At 38.5% G+C, this 21,704-nt stretch overlaps 1 protein-coding gene and 1 long non-coding RNA gene across 4 annotated transcripts in view; one reads left to right on the top strand and one right to left on the bottom strand.

The window, feature by feature from the left end:
- Positions 1 to 21,704, top strand: part of SERPINB7 (serpin family B member 7) — a 48,594-nt gene that overhangs the window by 16,989 nt on the left and 9,901 nt on the right. Inside the window, exons 1-4 of one of the 3 annotated variants that reach the window (XM_019626396.1) lie at positions 7,609 to 7,671; positions 11,930 to 12,115; positions 16,966 to 17,016; positions 17,605 to 17,721. In XM_019626396.1, the coding sequence (XP_019481941.1) occupies positions 11,948 to 12,115; positions 16,966 to 17,016; positions 17,605 to 17,721 (336 nt within the window). In that variant the 5' untranslated portion in view covers positions 7,609 to 7,671; positions 11,930 to 11,947. Of the gene's footprint in view, positions 1 to 7,608; positions 7,747 to 11,929; positions 12,116 to 16,965; positions 17,017 to 17,604; positions 17,722 to 21,704 lie in introns of those variants that run through there. The other 2 variants (XM_019626398.1, XM_019626397.1) reach the window with 2 other exon arrangements.
- The window catches only part of LOC109372893 (uncharacterized), a 97,352-nt gene continuing 76,601 nt past the window's right edge, over positions 954 to 21,704 (bottom strand). The window contains exon 3 of the long non-coding RNA XR_002122118.1: positions 954 to 2,152. This is a non-coding gene — a long non-coding RNA (uncharacterized LOC109372893). The remainder of the gene's footprint in view (positions 2,153 to 21,704) is intronic.

Genomic DNA, 21,704 nt, shown 5'->3' with positions numbered 1-21,704 from the left:
TCAGCTTCCAGGGAAGATTCTAATATATTTTAGGGTATGCAAGGAATTTCCCTTATACAATGTTTTATTGCCATTTTTATTGATGAATTTTAATAACTGCCTCTAAAAATAGTGCTGCTGAATAAAAGGCAGAAATGTATGAACTCATTACTTTTCAAAAAGGAAGATCAAGGAATAAATCATAAATGCATTGTAACAATTCATTTTTTCCATATCAATTGTGTAAAGAGAAGCTTTCGGGCAGAAAAAGTGAAAAAATCTTGTCAGCGAATAGAAAAGACAGGTTAGTGTGGTGAGAATTTTTGGTGGCCTGCAGATTCTCACGCCAGTTTTTCTACCACACTCTCACCTCTTGCTTCTGTCTCTCCACACCTTCTTATGTCTATCCTTTCAATGTAGGACTCTCCCAAGGAGTCTTCCCAATGAGTTTTTCTTCTTCTTTCTCTGGACTCTGCCTGGGAATCTCATTCATGGTTTTAATTATGACCTCTGTGTGAGAGCCCCCCAGATTAGCATCTCTATCACCCACCATTTCTTTTTATCTACAGACCTGAATTTCAGGTACTTTTTCCAACTGGGTGTCCCATGGGCATCTCAAATTCAATACATCCAAAGCAGAATTGATTTCTCTCTGCTCTGTCATGCATACTTCTACTGCTGAATTCTCTGTTCTTGTTAATGACAGCATCATCCTTCCAGCAGCAGCAGTGCCTCCATACCTCAGCATTGACTTAGTAGGTATTTGCTAGCTCTTCGTATGTTAATTCCCATGGACTTTTACTCATGTGGCTCCTTAACCTGGAATGCTTTACATCTTTATTTTCCAAGATCCAGATAAACAACTTGCTCATTTGTGAGGTCTGCTTAAGACTTCCACTTCCAGTTCATTATTTTTTCCTCAGGGCTCTCATTGGCTTGCCTTTCTGTTATAACACTTATTTTACTCTAGGTCATTTCATTAGTTCAATAACATTTATTTAGGCTGAGTATAGTATCAGATGCTATCATATATGTGGTGGAAGAAAGAGGAATAAATTTTGGTTTCTGGCCTGAAGGAGTCTTCTAGTATTTAGAATATATACAACATACATGTAGCCTTACAGCAGGGGGCACCCACATGTTAGATTTGATTAAATATTTTTTAACTTTCAAAAAATGAAAAAAGGTTGTTTAGGTAGCTGGAAAACTACAACACAAAAAAAACTTTCTGAGAGTAGCAGTCACGATATCAAAGCTATGTTGGAAAATTATCTCTTTTCTTGTATTATAGAATGAACATGGGGATGATTGTGAGAAAGCAGTACTTGTGCCACTAGATACTAGGGTTTCTGCTGATTAGTTATGAAATTAATCCCTAGGTAGGTAGGACATCCACAGTTTGGAGCAGAGAATGACTTTGGGTCTAGGTAGATCATTTCATTTTATTTCCCAGCCTCTGTTGGGAAAGGTGGACATTTTTATTCACTTTGTATCATGCTTTAAAGAGGAGATATGACTAGTGGTTCATTAGTGGTTCATAACAACAGCAGAATGGACTTCAGGTAAAGTCTTTATATAACTGTTAAAGATGGATAATTCAGTGGTAATAGTAGAGAAAATGGGTCATATGATGGTTTGGCAGTCCCCCAAGGTGTCTATTTATAATTGTTCATTTAATTGAGGCAAAGAACCTACAAGAAGGATGTTTGTGCATGGGCATCTGTGGGTAGAATGAGTGAATGAAGAAACACAGAAGAATCTGTTATCTACCTGGTCCCAACAATAAACAGCAGCCAAAGAAACTATGTAGATGACTAGCTCTGGAAGATGTAGGTGCAGAAAGTGTCTCTGCTTGGTCCTGGCAATAAGGTGTGAGAGTGGGGAAGGAACCTCCTTCCCTTTCTTAATGGGACCAAATGAAGGTGCTGACCCCCTGCTTGGCCTCTGTGAGGGCACCAGGAAATGGTATTCTTGCGGGGAGAGGGCACTGGCGCTCTCTCAATGAGCTCCAGGCGCAGTGACAAAGGTGAGGGATCCTCAAAAATCCTGGAGACTGAGGGCCCTGATGAGGGTACCAAAACAGAAGAGAAATGTAGAAGGCCCATGTGATGGCTGTAGTGATGAGCAAACTTGTTGTCTTGGGAACCTTCAAACATCACAGCCAGCTTCAGTCCTGGGTGAGGAAGTAAGGACAAGAGACAGCCAAAGTTAGGTTATTGCAATTCACGTGACCTTATCTATGCTCATGCACTGCTAAGGCCTGTGGAAATTTGGGTTATTATTGTATGGCAAGGAAGATGAATGTCTACGACCTGCTAGTTCCCGTGGCTGAGTTTCTCGGGCTTGTGTCACCTTGGCATTGGTTAGCTGTGAATAAACTATTATAAACACAGTAGTGGGAGGGTTTTCTGAATTAAAGTGGAGGAGAAAACAATGGTGAGAAGAGCTTTAATTATGGTTGACTCTGGTAATTCCAGGAGGATTATCCAGTTTGTGTGTCACTCATGTCCCTTGCCTTTTGCCTATCATCCATTTCACCACTTGAAGGTTCCTTTATCCCCACAATAGGCAGATAATAGCAAGGATGTGGAATTAAAAATATTTCAGCTTGCTCTAGTCAATGATTACTGCAATCAGAATACAGAGAACAGAAAATCCATTTGTAAGCTTTTATTTTCCATATCAACAACAACCTTCTCCATCAGAAAATTTACTGCAACTACTAACTCAAGATTAACTTTGAGAGATTATTTGTGACTTTATTTCCCTGTATTTAAAAAAAATTTTATTGGGAAACAGTGTGTTTTCCCAGGACCCATCAGTTCCAAGTCAAGTAGGTGTTTCAATCTAGTTGTGGAGGGTGCAGCTCAGTGGCCCACGTGGGGATCAGACCAGCAACCTTGGTGTTATGAGCACTGCGCTCTAACCTCCTGAGCTCACTGGCCTCCCGTTTCCCTCTATTTTTATATTACTCATTAACCATCATGGAAATGAGCAATAACTACTCTATTTGATTTTGGATAAGCTAGCAGGATCCTCCTTCTTTCTGGGAAAGAGGCAAACCTAGGCAAAATTGACAAGCCACTGTAAGACGACAGTACCTTCAGATTCCAGCAGCGTTTCCCAGTAGAGGACCCAGTTATCTGGGTAAGCATTGGCTACACCTTGGGAAACATTCAGGTAGAAGAACCAGGCTTGCTGTTCCTTTTGTGCACAGTGGATGCACGTGGGTGCTACTTATAGCCCAGCAGTGGGATGCTAGTGGTGCCAAGGCTGGCATGGATGCCACTGGATGGCATGTTCCAAATGCAAAGGTGTCAGCAACCAGTTGGTTCTCACCTACCTTTGCCTACGCTGGGCCATTTTTTCAAGGGGAAGATGCACTTCAGTGACCTCTAGCCTGTACTGTAGCAGGGAGGGTCTGGGTGTTGTTGATGTGGTTTTCCATTGCCAGATTAGAAGGGTGGAGAAGCAGCTGGCAGGGTAACAAGAATGAACGAACACCCCAGCTCCTATCTGAAGCTGCTTAGTGCAGGTAAGCTTCCAGAGAAGCCAGGTGAGATTACTAACCCGCCAGACATGTCTCTGGAAAATTCCAAGTCAGTGAAAACTGGGAAGAAGACGGAGTGGGGGAAAGAAGGAGAATGGTACGAAGGGAAGTCGGCCAAAATAGTTCGGCGTCCGCGTGATCATCTGAGTTTGAGGAATGATGAAAAGATGGTATTAAATTCTGTTTTCGGTCCCCATGCCAAGCACATTTACACAAGATAGGGTTGAAAGACATTCGATGACAAGAGCTCAGTGACAAATTGCAATAAAATTGTACCCTGAACTCAGAGCCACTGCCCTCTTGCTTTAGTCTGCTGAGGCTCCTTGTCACAAACAGGGGAATATTCTGAGGCAGGCTGGTCAGTACTGTAGACCCTGATGATCATTTGCCTGGCTACATTCAACCTATTGACATTGTAAAGACGATTCACACACACACTGAATGAATCCCACGACAACCGCCTTAGTCAGGTACTGTTTTGAAACTTGGTGTGCAAAGGGCTAAATGCTTATATGCTTCGTTAGGGACAGCGCTTACTCTGAGTCACAGGGGATTCATCCCAGAAGCCAAGTCTACACATCAATAAGCAGGTGCTTGGGCAGGGTGTAGGCTGCAACAAGGGGCAGCGTTTAAAACCAAATCCTAAGGTTTTTAGGAAAAAAAATCAGTTTCAAAACGCTTGCTTGGTTTCATTAGATCATTGTAAGTCACACTCCACCTCACTTCTTTTGTCACCTTCTTAAGTGGATGGGGAAAACATTTTCTACGATCACTTTGAAAAAGGAGAACAGAGTCTCATGACTGTTTCTGGGTACCAGATGCTGGTATGAATACATCATTATTATTATTGTTATTGTTTATTACTGTTAGAAACAACTTTAGTTTTTCCATTCAAGCTTTATCAAATGGGCTGTTTGAAAAGCACACAAAAGGGCAATAAAATGTCACATACAATCAAACTTGTTCACTGGTTTTCTTCTTGAAAAGAATACACATGTGAACAACTTCTAATTTAAACATTTCCCATTTGTTTCCATTTTAGTTCCCCTTTCTTGAAAGTTAGCAACAATAGATGCATTTTTGATTTGCATATTCAAATAGTCTGCTGCTAGGTGAGAGGTAAGCTCACTACTGAAAGTTGAGAAAAATGTAAAAAATGGCCGATGATCACGTGAGCAGGTGCCTGAAATTTCTTCAGGTCCTGTCTCTGGAGGGGTGGGTCTTCTGGGTATCACCAACAGCCAGGAATTCTTGTTAGGTTTTGGGGTTGCTGGGACCCCTGGTCTCTGCTGTGCACCATGTTGTCTGCCAGTCATCCTGGTTTTATTCAGCATTTTATTCTTTACCTCACTGCCACTCACTGTATCCTTGGCTCAGGGTCCCAGCTCATCCTCCATCAAAACCTGCTCTCAGGAATAGATCAACTAGTTACATACAGTGTTCTCTGTGATCCTATCTCTGAGACATCTTATTTCTTTATACTTTTTGATTTTTAAAATTATGAAATACAGCTTGGATACATAAAAATGCATTCAATATACGCCTGTGGTTTAACAAATAGAAAATTGTCAGAACCTCTGAAGCCTCCCTCCCTCATCCTTTACCAACAAAGTCTTCCCTCCCCACTAGAGGAAAGTAGAGGCAATCATTTCCTTAACATAGCCTGCCCACCTTCGTAAACATCCTTAAAGATACAGTTTTGCTTGGTTTGCTCTTCCCATAAAGGGAACTGTACTGTGCATTCTTTTGCTCCTGACTTACTTGATTCCTAAGCCATACCTCTAACTGTGGCGTGGGACCCCACGTCTCCCATCATGGTGATTTTGGGTGTCAGTGAGCAGGTGAGGGCATATTTTGGGTGTCAGAAATACATTCTGTGTCTTAAGACAGTGAGAATTAAATGACTGGGTGCTGGTGTGTAGCACAGTTTTGAGGTACCCTAGGGAAGCAACAGTGTCAGGGAAAGTTCTGGAAACTATGGCTAAGGAGAGGGACTGCGTCCCTGTGGGCATGTCACCGGGACTGAGGGGCTTCCAGGATGCAGGACTTTCAGTGCTAGAACCAGGAAAGTCCCAGACAAACTGGGTCACGTGAGTCACCTTAGTCCTTCTCTCCACACACCGACCGTCCATGCTGTGACTCATCTCCTCTGCCTACTCTTAACTCCGAGCTTCCACTCACAACTCCCCATTACTCCTAAAAGCTCTCGCCACTCCTCCTGTAATGAAAATCCTTCTGAGGAAGCCATCGTATTATTTCCCTCAGAGAGATGGCACTACCACGCTAGAGGGATAGTAGCAGTAAAACCCCAGATTCTGGAAGGTAAAATGCTGTATACAAATGGCTTAAGTGATCCAGCTTCTCACGTTGTAGGATAATAACATATGACACAATATAACAGGGACAAAGTGGGCTTGGAAGACAGATGGGCAGGGGTTAAAATTATTCAGGATCTATCCTGCACCAAATACCGTGCTGGTGACTATATACTTACATACACACATTCACCCATAAAATATACATACATGTATGTTAAATGACAATATAGTTGATCTGAACTCTTATTGTATGGATGAGAATATAGGGTCCCAGAGAAATGAAGGTACTTGCTCACGGTCACACAGCTAGTAGAGTTGCCAAGCTGGGAATTAACCTCAATCTAGTATTTTATCCTTCATCTATTTCAAGTGTACATGTGATCTCAGGAGTCAGGAATCAAAATAAGACCGAAAAGCTTATCATGTAGAAAAGCAGTCTCCTGCCCTTCCCCTCCCACCCAGCCTCCCACTTAACAGGAACAGAAACTCTCAGCTGCTTTTTTTTTTTTAAACCACTTTATTGAGATATGATTGATTTGTGGTGATGGTTTCACGAGTGTGTTCTTACCTCCAACCCCAATTGCTTTTAATGCTGCTTCTTCTATCTTCCTGCAAACATCTGAATAGCGTGCCAATGCTGTTCTGTTTTGCTTTTCACTTTCAGAGACTATCTACAGACTTCCTTTCATGGAAGGACAATGTGCCTCTTGGATACTCTGTTCCCTGCCCCACCTCCTACAATCTCCTCCTAATACCCCTACAGAGATATATCATAAGCTTTGTTTAGCTCAATACATACTATTGAAATCATTACAACTAAAGAGGGTCTTATCCACAGCTGAACTATAAAGTGCAGCATGATATACATGTCACTGTGTAATCTTTGTTTTCTCTGGGGTTAACAATCACAAATTTTTTCTCATTTTTGTTGTTTATTTAGTTTTCAATGTCCCCATCACTAACATGTTCCCCCTCTGGTATGAGCTATATATCTATCTCCCCATGTGTTCAAAATGTTCAAACACATCTGTCCCTCTGATAGGATATTTGCCCTAGAGAACTTCAAATGGTCAGGTTATTTCACTTCAGGATTAAACATACAATTAATATGAAAGCAGGGTCAGCAGATGCTTGTAGGAGTAATGTGTAAGGTGCAGCCAGAAACACCAGGTAAAGTGCAACTCTATTCCTGAAACAGCTCAGTCACCTGCCTCAAATACCGTGACCCCCAATTCCCCGCCAGAGCAGCAAGCTCCCCCAACCTCTGTTCTCCAGCTCCCTTCACGTCTCCAGGACTGCACTGATGCCCCTCTGTGATAGTTAAATTTATACATGCTAGAATATGAAGTCTTCAAGGTGAGGCTCGGCTGTATTCCTCCCTGGATACCAGAGCAGGAAGAGGAAGAAGAATCAAACAAACAACAACAACAAAAATCAGGGATTGAATTTGAAAAGCATACCTTTCCACACATGAAGCTACCAGCTGTCCTGCAATGTGTGAGAATCAACATATACTATATGAACAAACTATGTGATGTTCATGTCAAAGAAAGAAAATTTAATGCAGAAAATTGATTCATTAAAAAAAATCATGTATTTTGACTACTTTGAATTGAATCTGTAGCTAATAGCCTACCCACTTCTTTTAATTTGCTCTATAGAGGGCCTGAACACAATTCCATTTTAGCCACGTGGAACCGACCAGGGTCATCACAAAAGGAAACAGGGAGTGTCTTAGTCAGAGGCTTTATATTTCCGAGTAATGCCAGGAACTCTTTCAGACTCACTCAACCAGCTGCTAACTTCCTCTATGAAGAGAGTAAGGTAAATATTTCTGAAGCCCACAGTTTAAAGCCTGGTCACTTTATACGACAGAGAAAGAGAGAGAGGAAGAGAGAAGTGAGTCATGGATTCTTGTTTGTATTTGAAAGTCTAAACTCAACAAACAATATCAAAACTGCTGCCTGGTCCTGTTCTCAGCTTCTCTGTCTGATGGCTTGTCTACGGCTGGCTTTATCTGGTGTCATAAGGGAGAGTGGCCGGCACCATTCCGGGCAGGGGACCAGAAACCAGTCTAACAATTCATGTTCCACATTGGCATAGATAAATAGCATTTAGGGAATTCTGTGCAAATCTAGATTCTATATTTACAGTGTTCTTATTGAAGGCATTATGGGGTGAGATATACTACATTTTGAGATTAGACTTGAACTCTATTTTAATGGCATAACTAAATGCTCATCTGATTAGAGATTTATCAAAAATTTGAAGCGATGTTATTAATGGAAATGGAAATAGCATAGCATTTAACTTATATGGTGAGAATAAACATTATATATGTTCAGTAGTAGTTATTCATGTTTTCCCCCAATATGTGTATACTGGTTTGGTAAATACAGTTTTGTTTTGTTTTTTAAATTCAGTAATGTACTATGAAATATAATTATTTTTCCTTGTACAGACAAAATATTTTGATAATTCATTTAGGGCACATAATTTATCAACTGTGTATAATAAGCTTGGGTCCATGAAATATTATCATTACAATTTTGTGTTTTATTGAATGTGTTTTGTCCCTGGTTTTTCTTATGCTTTATTTAAAATTTTTTTCTTTCTTTTTATTAGACTTAAAAAATGCTCTAGTGAGAACAAATTTACACTTTTTTTTGACACAAATAGTAGATTGACAATAGGAAGGAAGGGGTAAACCATTTCTTGGACCAAAATATACCTTAAGTAAGGAAGTAGGCTTCAGGCTTCCATGGGCTTTTACATCCTCAAGTCTGATATTTGGGATTTTAAAACCTTCATGAGTTGTATTCACTTGAAAATTATAAACTAATTACATATATATATATATATTAAGCTAAAATGTTTATGTAAGGAATATAGGAATATGGTATATTTTTAGTGTAATGAAAAATAATTGAAAGCCAAGTTCTTAAGACATGAAAAGAATTTCCCTTCATTGCTGTGTCTGGCCAATGACATATTAGGTAGTATCATACGACATGTTTGCTGCAGCTTAACGTGATTTATTTCCTTTTTTTTAGTTATTTAACTAGGACCCAAATCATCAGGTACTTGTTGATGGCTTTTTTTTTGTTTATGTTTGTCAGTGTTTTGCTTATTTTTAAAAAGAGTTGGTACCAAATCTTGGTACAGTTTTGGTACCAAGTAATATTTATTTATCTGTACCTGATGGAAACCTAGGGTGTAAAACAATTAAGTCAGCCTTGAATATAGTTACCTATTTGCCAATGGGATTCAGACTTTATATCAGATGAGAAGAAAAGAATCTTGCTTTCATTTCTGGAACTTACAATATAACTACATAAGGATAGACAATTAAGTGAAGCGAACATAGTTTTTGGTATTTATTTTTAAAGTGCATGAACATGTCTTTACATGAATGCTTAAAGATATATTATCTCATGCCATTTATCATTTTAAGAGCCATTGCTTGAGAATTTGTCATGGCCTAGGAATGTCTCGGTTCATGTTTCTCTGTAATGATTATTTTTCTAGTATGGTTTCTCTGCCATAAAACTTACTGAAGTGATAAAAACATATATTTGATTGCCTGAATACACAAATTCCTGTGTAGCTTCTCTTCAATACAATTATAATTTTGTGAAAAGTCACCAGGATGATTAAAAGATTAGAAAATGAAAATTTGTGATTAGTGCTTAGAAAGTGATTGAAAGAATGATTTTGAAAGGTTCTTTTTTCACTCTAGGGGGTAAAATAGTAAAACAAATTTTTAAAGCAATGTGATAAATTGAAACTTGACAAAAAGAAAAGTAATAAAAAATATGCTTTTGAGCTTTGAGATATGATACTCCCAAGTAGCTTCCAGACTCTATTGGACCAACCATGCAGGTCCCTAAACAGGGTCATTTAAAAATCTTTCAGGTCTTATTTTAAAGATTCTAGTCCACATTACACAAAGTATATTAAAATGTATCCATAACCTTCCACTAAATATAATTTTCACTGTAAGTAGTTGCAAAGGATTATTATGATTTTGCATTTAAAGTTCCTTTCCTAAGAGTGATGAATTTAATTTACTATGATTTTCAGCAAGCAGCATGAAGCTTTGGAAACTATTTCAAGAGAACCTAGCATATAATTTCTCCTTAAAATTAAGGAACTTTTTATGACTACTAAATTTAATATAAAAATCATCTTATGTTTCAACTTAGTGTATTTATTTGTATACTTATTAATTTCAATCCTGTCATTTTTTTTTCACATTTTAGAAGCAATACTTCTTTTTCAGATGTAAAATACGATTTTGAGTCCCTTTAAAGTTTTGGGGCCTTCGAAACTGCCAATATTGCTCACTGGATTTGATATGAAATCAATTAAAAATTTTCTGGATAGCTATTAAAAGAACATAAACGTTCTTTCTTGAAGTAAACGGTGTGTGGAATGGGGACGATTTTCTCACTGGGGTCATAATTGAGGAGTGGGACCTGTGATGAATTGAAGTAGCTGACCTGGACCTTGAAAGACAGCCTCATTTATGGCCTCATACTCAGAGGTGCTCTCAGGGCTTGGCATTCCCACGTCCAGGATATAGAGGTTCCTCAGTAACACTCTGGAAATGTCCAGTTTGTTGCTTTTCAGGACAGAACAGATTATTACCATTCTCTAGAGAATAATGGAGGTAGTAGTTTTAATTCATTGACCATCTACAATGGGTCAGGCACGATATAGAGTTGATTCTCAATTTTTTTAAAACTCAAGCTCCCATTCGATAAAATAGAAATTAAAAAATTATTTAAAAAAAACAAACTTATGTTTAATTTTGGAAGTCATTAAGTTTTTTGTGACTTCAACAAAGTTAACACAATGGCTGTTTTAGAATATTCTTGTTTCAAACCACCTTCTTCCTTTTCCACCCCGTGTCCTGACCCCCTACACCAAGTGCCCTGATGTTATGGTATGGTTCTCTTACAGGTGTAAAGGTGGAGGACTCATGTTTTTCTGTCCTATAAACCAACCATCTCACTGAATAAGATGAAACTTTAAAGCACAGAGAAGTTAAAGACTTGACCCAGGTCACACAGCTATTAGCAACAAGGTTAGGATTAAGACCGGGTCCCTTAAGGTCCATAACTCTTGGAACCTGCCACACCATTGAGTATAATACCACAGAATTTTCAAGGAGAATAATTCGGAGTATCCATGTGAATTAACTTAGTCTGGGACAACCCTGACTGTGAGGTTGGGATCAGTGTGAGTCTTGTGGAGAAAGTCTGCAAAGAAATACCAAAACAGATTCCTGAAGAATTCCATGGTGGGGGCCATCCTCTTTTGTCCTGGATTCTAAATTTGCTGTTATCCCCTCGGTTCTCTATTCAGAGGTAGACCTCTGTGCTGGAAAGTCTTCTGCATGTTTGTGATACATGACAGGTGAATCACATTTCTATTCTAAAAATAACCATAAAATGGTTTGAAAAGGATACATACATATAGGAGCAGGGATGCAGAACATTTGAAATTAACATGGTCCTAAAAAAAAAGTGAGGATATAGGATACTCTAAGAATGTGTATGGAGGCTATGATGGAGAGAAGAGATAAGGAAATGACGTGCTAAATCTCCACATGTTAACACTTTTAAAAATTACCAATTTAGAAAGCAAGCATGATAGCCCCTTTAATAGACTGTCTTTGCTCTGCTTCACTTAGAAAGCTGGAGTGGTTTGAGAATAGGCTCCATGAACGTGTCTGTGGAGGACTTGACAACGGAACTATTAAAGGCCACTGAAGATAGAAATGCCACATCAAGGAGAGGTGGGGATATGTCCTGGATAGGAACACGAGAGCATAGGCAGAATCATAGAAACATCACTAAATAATATCAATGTAAAAAAAATTATGAATGTATCATAATATTGTTGCCAGAAGAGAGAGTTTTAGCATGTCAGTCACGTAGATACTGGACCAAAGGAACTTTTTCTATTGGTTCTAAGGTATTTGATGGTGACATCCAAGGCTAAAGAAATGGCGCTTCAAATTTAAAAAGTAAAAGAATATAAAAACCATCCTATTCATGCTCTCCTTGTTCTCTAGGCCGTGCTCCATTTCACGATGGCCTCCCTTGCTGCAACAAATGCAGAATTTTGCCTCAACTTGTTCCAAGAGATGGATTACAATCAAGCAAGTGGAAATGTGTTCTTTTCCTCTCTGAGCATCTTCACTGCCCTGGCTGTGGTCCGTTTGGGCGCACGAGGTGACTGTGCTTCTCAGATTGATAAGGTCAGTTTCGGTTGTGGCTTCTGCAATGAATCCTTGGGGCAAATTGTTTTCCCCAAGAGATTATTTTACGGATGGTCCCATGTAAATAGAGGCCTCGCAATGAGCCCTGCTCCAGGTGTAAAGAAGGCACACAGCTCAGAGAGCTTGTTTTTCAGTTGGGAGACAGCAGGCATATTTCCGGAACTGCAGCTTTGGTTCTTTTCCTTAGGACAGTGGTTCTCAAAGTGTGTTTCCCAGAACTCATTAGAAATGCCAATGCTTGGACCCCCCACCCAGACCCACCGAATCACAAACCCTGGGGATGGAGCCCAGCAATCTGTGTTTTAAGAAACTCTCCAGGTGCACACGAAAGCTTGAGAACTACTGCCCGAGTAGATGTGGATGAGAAAGAAATGCTCCAAGGAGATACCAATGAAGTCCTAGTTTAAACAGTAGTGAGCTGGGTACAAGTGGCATAATAGCACGTTGTCACCAGCACCTTTAGAAAGTGCTTATTACCTCACTCTTGTAGAGTGCCCTGAGCCAGGCTTGCACGGGGAAGTGAGAGGGCTACGGATTCCCTCCCTCCTCCCAGGAATTTGTCATCTGAATTCAGAAGCAGGAGAGACACAGGTCCAGGCTGCATGTGGAGGGCGTTGTCACCCCTTTGTGCCCACCGGTTCCTCCCATTATGTTAGTTCATAAGTGGGTACAAGAGGAAGCTTATCCCTGCTGCCACCTTTGACACCAAAGTACATGCTGAAGATTATTTGTGCAGAAAATTTAAGCTAGAATAATGCATTCCTCACTCTGGACAGCTCAGTGAGTTTGTGGGCTCTGAGAAATAACCAGAGTCTAAGAATGCCATATTCCAACAGCTGGAGTTGTTCCCAACCACAGAGCAGTGAACACTTCGCTTTAATGAGATGACACGAACAGCCAAATGCTCAGAACTTCATCAGCTTCAGGCTTTGGGATAAGCTCTACTGATACCTTACAGATCCTCCCAGTGACCCAGAAGTAGGTAATGTCATTCAGATTTTAGGGAGGGGTTGCCATGCCATCTCTGTGCTAGTAAATGGCAGAGCTGCAATTCATACTCAGGGTGATCTTCTAAAGCAGGGTTTCTTAACCTCAGTCCTACTGACATTTTGGGCCATAATTCTTTGCTTTGAAGGGCTGTTCTGTGCATTGCAGGAAGTTTAGCCGCATCTCTGGGCTCTCCCCACGAGATACCATTAGCACGCCTTTTCTCAGTCATGACAATCAAACATGTCTGCAGCCCCTGCCAAGTATCCCCCAGGGGTCAGAGTCAACCCCCCCAGTTGAGAACCATTTGCCCTAAAGCCACCAAAAAGAAATATGGCCCAAAGTGCATTATTGCAAAGCCTCAGCTATTTTGTAGTTAGTACTTTGATAAATAAATGTAAAGCCTTTGGGAAAAAAATCTAGCAACTAATAAAAATGTACCCATTCATAAATAAAAATTCATAATATTTTAGAACCAAGTGAGGTACTTGGTGTCACAGAAACAGAACACTAGTCTGGGAATTAGGAGGTTAGATTTAATTTTGACCTTGGGAAAATGAATTCATCTCTGTGGGCCTCAGTGTCCTTACCTGAAGACTATGGGGGTTGGTTTGATAGTATCCAATTAAAAAAATAGCTTAAAGATTGTTCCTATTTTGTATGTTAGAGAATGATGTATAAGCTCCACACCTATGACGAAAGCTTGCCTTTAACATAACAGAAGACACAGCTATTTTTTATTGTGTGATTTCAGATCAGGGACAGTCTCTGGTTATTGCCTGACTCGTCTCCTTGCCCCACCGGTGCCTGGTGGAGCAGGGGTCAACAGCTCGTGGGAGGTGGGTCACAGCGAATTCAAGGAGCTGCTATGTTTAAAATAATAAAAAGTTTAAAATTTAACATTTTAATATAAACTTATAAAACATAATATAATATATTATAATATAATAATGTTATAATATTATATAACATAAATAAAAAATTTCCATTGAAATAAGGTGTGTCATAAATTTTTATCCTAAATCATGTCTTTATACTGCAATATTATTTAAAAGTTATACAAATTTGAATTTTCTAAAACACAATTGGGTTTCACCAAAAACACTTCAAAAAATAATCATAATATATTAGTCATTCTACCACTTCTGTGAGAAGAAATACCAGTTTTATACAATTTGGTGTGACTACTTAGAAGCCCACTGGGAGGCAGAGGATTCATAGTCTCTTTTTCCTATCCTCAATTTTAATATCCTGAAATTTCTTACATTGTATAGACCCATGATTTTCCTTTTTTTGGCCATCATCTGAATATGTTACCAGATATAGAAAAGAAAAATAAATTCTGATTTTCCTACATTGGGACATCAGAGGTTGTGAAAGTGCAGGACTCCTAGCATTTCAAATTATCATAAATATGCCCTTTGAAATTGTATTTAATATTTATCAAATTTGAATATTTACTAGTATCATTATTGATCTTTAGTTATTGTAGTTTTATTGTTAAATGTATAATTTCCTAAATTTTTTAAAATATTAAAACATGTATCACCTCATATTGTACCAGTCCAGTTTACTAAAAGCCAATTAAGAATGTTCAAAAAGACAACCAAATTAATATAAAAATAGGTTAAAATTAGAAATAATTAAAGAATGGTGTTAAATATCTATACTTGTGAAAGCTTTTTTCAAAGTTAAGAAGAATGATTTCTGGAGATTCATATAATTTTTATGATATTGTCTGGGCTCCACAAGAGTTAACTCAGAAAAGATGTTAGGATGTTTAAGTTTTACCATGGTATTTTATGTTTCTGGTTCATCTGTACATTCCCAAATACCAATCTATCCAATGGTTAGTTACTTTAGGACTTTTTTTTTTAAAGAAAACTATAGAAAAATTTAAAATTTAGTCTGATTTAGGAGGAATTTTGGTCAAAAAAGGGGAGATTTTTTGTGTGTGTGTTCTCGCTAGGTTTCACATTAATTACTGGGTTCTCTTTACAAGGTAGTGAGTCAAAGGTTTAAAACTCTGAGAAGCAGGCATCTTTCTAAAGACTTTTTCCACAAAGCCATCTATATTTTACTAAGATAACATCACACAATAATTAATATGACTTCCAACGCTTTCTCAGCCTTCTCTTGGTTAAATCTTTCTCCCTGAACTGTTTCAAAGATCATAGAACTGAATCCTCCCACCACTAGCCCCCTTATCTTAGGAAGAAAAGATACAAAGGGACCACCCAAGTTCAAGGTTGGTGGACACAATCTGGCCAGTGCCTCTCTCCCTTTCCTTCTCTATTTTATATCAAGGTGATTGATGGTGATAACTTCCTTTTGCCACCTTTCTGTTTTCATTTTGGGGTCTCTGAGAGGTTACACTTCATCTAGTTTCTAACACAAATGGTACAAAGCTGCAAGAATGAAAAAACTATAATGACAGAGTTCAAGTTATAAGGCCCCATGCTTTTATTTCCTTCCCTTATAACAACAAAATAAATGATTCCATAGAAATGGGAGGTCCTCGTTGAACCTTCCTCTCTTAGTGACAAGTTACCAATACCATTCATTGTTTACCAACAGAGGAGCCATGGTCACAGTGAAATCGACCACAAAACTGTGAAGCAGAATTGTGTAGGGACGCTGGCATATACTACCCCTCAACTCTGTCAATTGAAAAGAGACAACTACAATATTCTTTAAGGCGTTGGAAGTCTTCAGGTTTGGTCAAGGCAGAATGAGCAAGGGGGCTGATCTTCTTCATGCTCCATAACATCAAAGGACTGGAGAGAGAAAATGACACCCAGGCTGCCAAGAATGGGGCCTTGATGCCTGCAAAGCCCTCACCTGTGCATTTTAAATTGACTAGTAATTTGTATATCAACTTGGCCTTGTTGATTTTATCTTCTCTCTCACTCCATAGTATAGTACTTTTCCAGATTAAGGGGATGTAGACATGGAGGTAGGTTCCAATTCTCGGTGACCTGTTAAATAGTGGCACTCATGGCCTTTTAAAGTTCTGATATCTCTTCCTGAGCTGTTCCATTTTCCCTGACTAATAAATGGTGCTGTTAATTAGGGTTCTGAAACCTGGAAGTCAGAAGCCCCCAACAGAGGTACTGATAGCCACATTGACTTGTTTAATTATATTCCCATATGTAATTTTTTTACCCAGTGTCAGAATGTCCTTCACCCCTTCTGCCCACCCCTATGCCCCACTAGGGATGTGGTTCCACTGTAGCACATATGGGCCTTTAATGAAAACCTACATCTTTCTACAGAAAATGCAACCAATAAGGAGTCACAAACTGAGACAAATCACCATTGCCAGGCAGTTATTTAGATCATTCATCCAATTGGATGAATAGAAGTTCAAGGAGTCCCAGTTTAGCTCCACACTTAGGATTTCCTAGAGAATCAGTAAATTCTTCTTCCTTTCATGCCTTGCTGACCACGTCGTTAGCTCACATTTTGCCTCCCATTTGATTAAACAATGTTTTTAGTTTTTATTTGACCCCCTCCCTTTTTTTTTTATTCTTGTCTAGGTGTCATCAGTGAGTGATTATTAAATTGCTCCCCTGGGAGGGGTAAACTAAAGTTATTAAACACATTTCATTTGTAACCATTGATTTATTATAATAACTCTCCCAGTTTATGATACTTTTCCTCAATGAACCATCTGTTTTAACCAAGTTAATTAGGCAGCTGCAAGATCCTTCCCTGCTTCTGTCACGCACATGCGCACACGCTGATCAGGAAGTCTCCACGTCTTGTTTGGGTTCCCCAGGACCCTTTTGTTCAGCATGACCTCATGACCAGCTAACTGCTTTCCCCCTCCCTGTTTGCAGATGCTTCATTTCAATACCACCTCAGGACATGGAAATGCCTTTACTACTCAGGTAAACACAGCACATTCTTTTAGAAAAAGAAAGAGACTGTGGGACTAAATTTAAGAAAATTGCTGTCTGGCTGACATATTTAATTATGCTCACTATTTTTGTCAATCAAAGGAGCATGTCTCATTCAGATTTCTGTGTTATGGATATTTCAAATACAATTTTTGAGAATGTACTTGTTAATGATTCATTTACCAATATTTTTACCTTTGTATCAGTCAGATTTTGGCAAGATAGTGTGTGGAACTAAATATTTTGCTTTTATCTTTCATATTCACAGCCAACTTACATTGCTAAAATGAATTATTTAGTACACATATGAGACAAATTCGTTATTTTCTGATAGTAATTTTATTCTAAGGTTAATTCCTTAGAATTAGTTAATTTAGTAAATCCTTTAATTAACTTAGATCATAGACACAATTATGAGAAAGGGTAAGAAATTGTGGATGTATGTAGCATTGTTTGCTGCTTTCATCGTGTTATGATTTTCCAGTTCTTTTATGGTACCTGTTTTATTTTCTATGTAAATAAAAGTATGAATATCATTGCAACCCAAGAATAAATTTTTATAAATCTTTTTAATAACAGAATGGACTCCAATCTCAACTGTCAAGGATTCTCGCTGATATAAACACATTCCACAAGGATTATGAACTCAGCATTGCCAATGGTCTTTTTGCAGAAAACGTGTTTGACATTCGCAAGGTAAGGTCAGCCTTCTGTCTTAGGAGGTTATTTCCGCTCTGGACCTGAGTCTCATTCGATCCAGCATCTGGATAAAGGCTTGCATCTTTCTATTGAGCCATATGGAGGCGATTTTTTTTTCTTGTTGCTACTAATTATGTTCCCAGGTGTCTTCAAAATATCATCACCCGTTTTCAAAGTACAACTTTACTCCACCCAAGGAATCCACATATTCAGGGTCACTAGATGGACAGGCTCCAAAACAGAAGGGAACCTGTCTCCTAGCAGTGATGTGGTACTGGAATTGGGGTGGGAGGGGCAGACAGCCTATTTAGGGCAACAGGACAAAATCTGTCCGTTTCCCCTCTGAGTTTTGTGTCTAATGAAGGGATAGTTTTATATTCCTAGTGCTGAGTTCACCTTTTTTCTCAGCTATGCCCTTCATTCTCGCTTTCCAGCACTAATCAACTTATCTTTTCAGTAAGATCATTTATTACAGAGTTTGTGATGAGCGACATAGCCAGATACGGCCAGCCATTGGCAGAGGAGCAGTTCAGACTTGACACAGGGGTGGGGAATGGCTTTTTGGGGTCAGCAGACTCAATTTTACTATTACTGTGTGGTGTTTGTATTATCAATTCATTCATCACCATCGCCTGCTCACTGAAAAAGCCATGAGACCCAGAATGCACTCTATATGCTCCTATGCTCAACCCGTACTGTAGAGCCATCATTGCCGTGACATCCAGAAGCTGGTTGTTACTATTCCAGCAGACACAGTGGCCATGATTCTTTAGGCATGTTTGTTCTTCCTTTGAGTTCTCCATTTCTCAGGCAACTATAAAACTCTGGACTAATCCTCACTTGCATCTTTCCAGCTTTCTGTGTTCCACCCAACCATTATTGTTTCCTCTGTCTGTCACCCACTCAAATTCTTTGCCCCTTCCCAGCACCGCTCCCAAATCTTTGGCGGCCTGCCAATTTTGAAGCATTGGGCCACTTTGTTTTTCAATCTTCCCAAAAGAATCTTACACAAGCGGTACAGGGGCCACCTGTATGTTCAACCCCACTTCCAATTGGAAATAGATGTGTCTGTCATGCTACTATTTATGGCAGACTTCCATGTTCCTTTTTCTGGTACTCAGCGTATGTACAGGTCAATGAACCTGGAAGCACAGTCAAGGTGAGATCTGATCAAGGACATGGAAATGGAGACACTGAAAGTTTGCTCAGGTTTTGGCAACGTGAAGATGATGATGGTGACCCATGAAGTTCATAAAGCAGTTGGTTCTTACAAAACGTATCTACTTTATTTTCATTAGTTATGTAGGAAACTGAAGGCTGGAATGTAGGACTTTACCCACGTGTTTTTAATGTAACTAGTGCTCCCTGCACTATAACTTGATGACCATCAAATATTTTCAAAAGTAAGAGATGAGTAACGTAGTCTAAGCATCATGATACCATAATGGAGATTTGATTAGTGAAAGCTATTTGTTCTTTAATTAAAAAAAAAAATAGAAAGCTTTATTCTCGATCACAAGATGGGGAAATTTCAGTCAGACCCCTCTCCTTACAGACACAATCTTACACACACAATCAAAAACCTTTTGTTCAATAACTCAACCAGGTGACTGCATCCATGCAGACCACAGAGAAGAATATCACCCAGATACTGAAAGCAGAGGGCAGTCCCAGACCCCTGATAGGAAGAAGAGAGAACCACAGCTAATGAGAACACAAGGACTCTCAGAGGAATACTCTTTCCCAACCTGAAACTCTGCAACACTACATCTAACCAAGGGGCCTCTCAATTGATGAATCACAAACGCATTTTTCAGAGGCATTCAGGTATAATAAAAAGAGCGCCAGGCTGAGTCAGGTGTGCCTGAGTCCTACGTCTGTCACTTTTTTGCTTTATGTTCTTCAATAATCAGTTCATAAGCTTGGAACTCAGTTTCCTCACTGGTAAAATGAGCAGATCACACCAAATAATATGTGCGGCTCTAAACTATTCTGGTTTAATTTGTAACTTTGAATCTTTACTATGCATTGAGAATGGAAATAATGCACTGCATCATTGTGGCAGCTAAAACTAAAGTGCCACGAATGTACCATCTTCATTCAATAGTCAGCAACAATTTCCTGAGCACTGACCAAGAGCAAAGAACCACTCAAGATATCCTGGGGATGCAGAGGTGATGAAGGAATTCAATGTTGACTTAACATTGAAAAACCAGTAAATGTAATTCACTACATTGAGAGATTACAGAAGAAATAATTTAATATCAATTCAATCAATGCAGAAAATAAAATTCCCACAAACTATTATAAAAAGGGAATTTTCTATATAAAATATATCAAATGTTTTTGCCCTAACAGTAGGAACAAGATGAGGATATTTTCTGTAACTTTTCTATATATATTTTTTAATTTTTATTAAATTATTTTTTATTATGAAATACACATTTTTTAGAATTAGTTTCAGCTGTACAACACAGTGCAATAGTTATACTTTTTACCCCTCGACTTTTAATCACTTGTAACATCTCTGCTGCCTTCACTAAAATGCATTCGATTCTCCAACAGATATGTGTGTGTTATAATCTTCTCCAGGGATTTTATTAATGGTATTTTCTTTCACTCTTAAAAATATTTTAGGTAGAATGGGAAATTATGAACAACAACAAAAATGCATTCCTCAGATTCTTCAGTATATACTTGTTAATTAATTGACTGAGTATCCTTGCTGAACAAGTTTGGGGGATTATGCCAGGGGAAGACTTGGGCTTAAATATATGGGGGTCTCANTCAGCCTCAGGTGCACAGCGCAGCGATCAAGCCTCCCCCCCATCCATGATGCAAGACATGTGACCACCCAACACCCCACAAAACATTCACAACATTATCAATTACATTCCTCGAACTGTCCCCCACACCCCCACGGCAACACTGCAGCTGCGTACCTATGCTATCCAGCCCCCCCCCCTTTCTATAAATATTTTACTGGAGACATAACCAATAAAAACATTGAACTGGAGGTCACAAGGAAGAAAAATATGTAAAATATATTTGGATTGGGAAGGAGGAAATAAAACCGTTATTGTTCACAGATAACAATCATGTATGTAGAAAACCTGAAAGATTTTATAAATCAATTATTAGATTTAATAGTGAGTTTAGCAAAGTTAACATATAAATTCATTTGTATGCCTATGCGTTATTCATCATCAGAAATAAAATAAAAAATAATATTTAAAGTGGCATTATAAAACATCAAATATCTAGGAATAAATCTAGTGAAAAATGTTCACAAAACAAAAAGAGTTGCTAAGAGAAATTAAAGAAGAATTTAAAAACAAAGTATACATCTTGCTTATGGATAGAATACTCAATATTATAAAGGTTTCTATTTTTTATAGATTCAAAGAAATTTTTGTGTGGAAATTGACAAGCTGATTTTAAAATTTACATGGAAAGATAAGGAATTAAGAAAATTCAAGACAATTTTGAAGAAAAGGAAAAACGATAACCAGAGGACTTACATTACTAGAAATTAAGGCTTAAAAGCTACAATAATTAAGATTTGCTGGCATTTTTGCAAAAATAGACAATAGACCAGTGGAACGGGGTAGAGTCCTGAGAAAGGCTCACACATAGAGACACTTGATTTATTATAAATGTGACTCTGAAGAGCACATAAGGAAGGGATGATATTTGTAATAAATGCATTGGTTCAATTGGTTATTCTTACAGAAAAATGTATCTTGACACCTATCTATACACAAAAAATCAATTACAGGAGGATCATAGAAATAAATGTGAATGGCGAAATAATAAAGTGTTTAGAAGATAAATATAAATTATGACCTTAGATAAGCAAAGATATTTTAACTTTTGTTTTAGGGTACCTAAAACACTAGTCATATAGCATAAAGCAGACAGGATAGATGGCATTAGAATTAAGAATTTATTTTCATTAAAGGGCATCATTAAGAGAGTTA

The sequence above is a fragment of the Hipposideros armiger genome, unplaced genomic scaffold (genome assembly GCF_001890085.2).
Source record: "Hipposideros armiger isolate ML-2016 unplaced genomic scaffold, ASM189008v1 scaffold_674, whole genome shotgun sequence".
Classification (NCBI taxonomy): Eukaryota; Metazoa; Chordata; class Mammalia; order Chiroptera; family Hipposideridae; genus Hipposideros; species Hipposideros armiger.
Note: the sequence above shows the minus strand (reverse complement) of the source record. Positions and strands in the feature narration are given on the sequence as shown.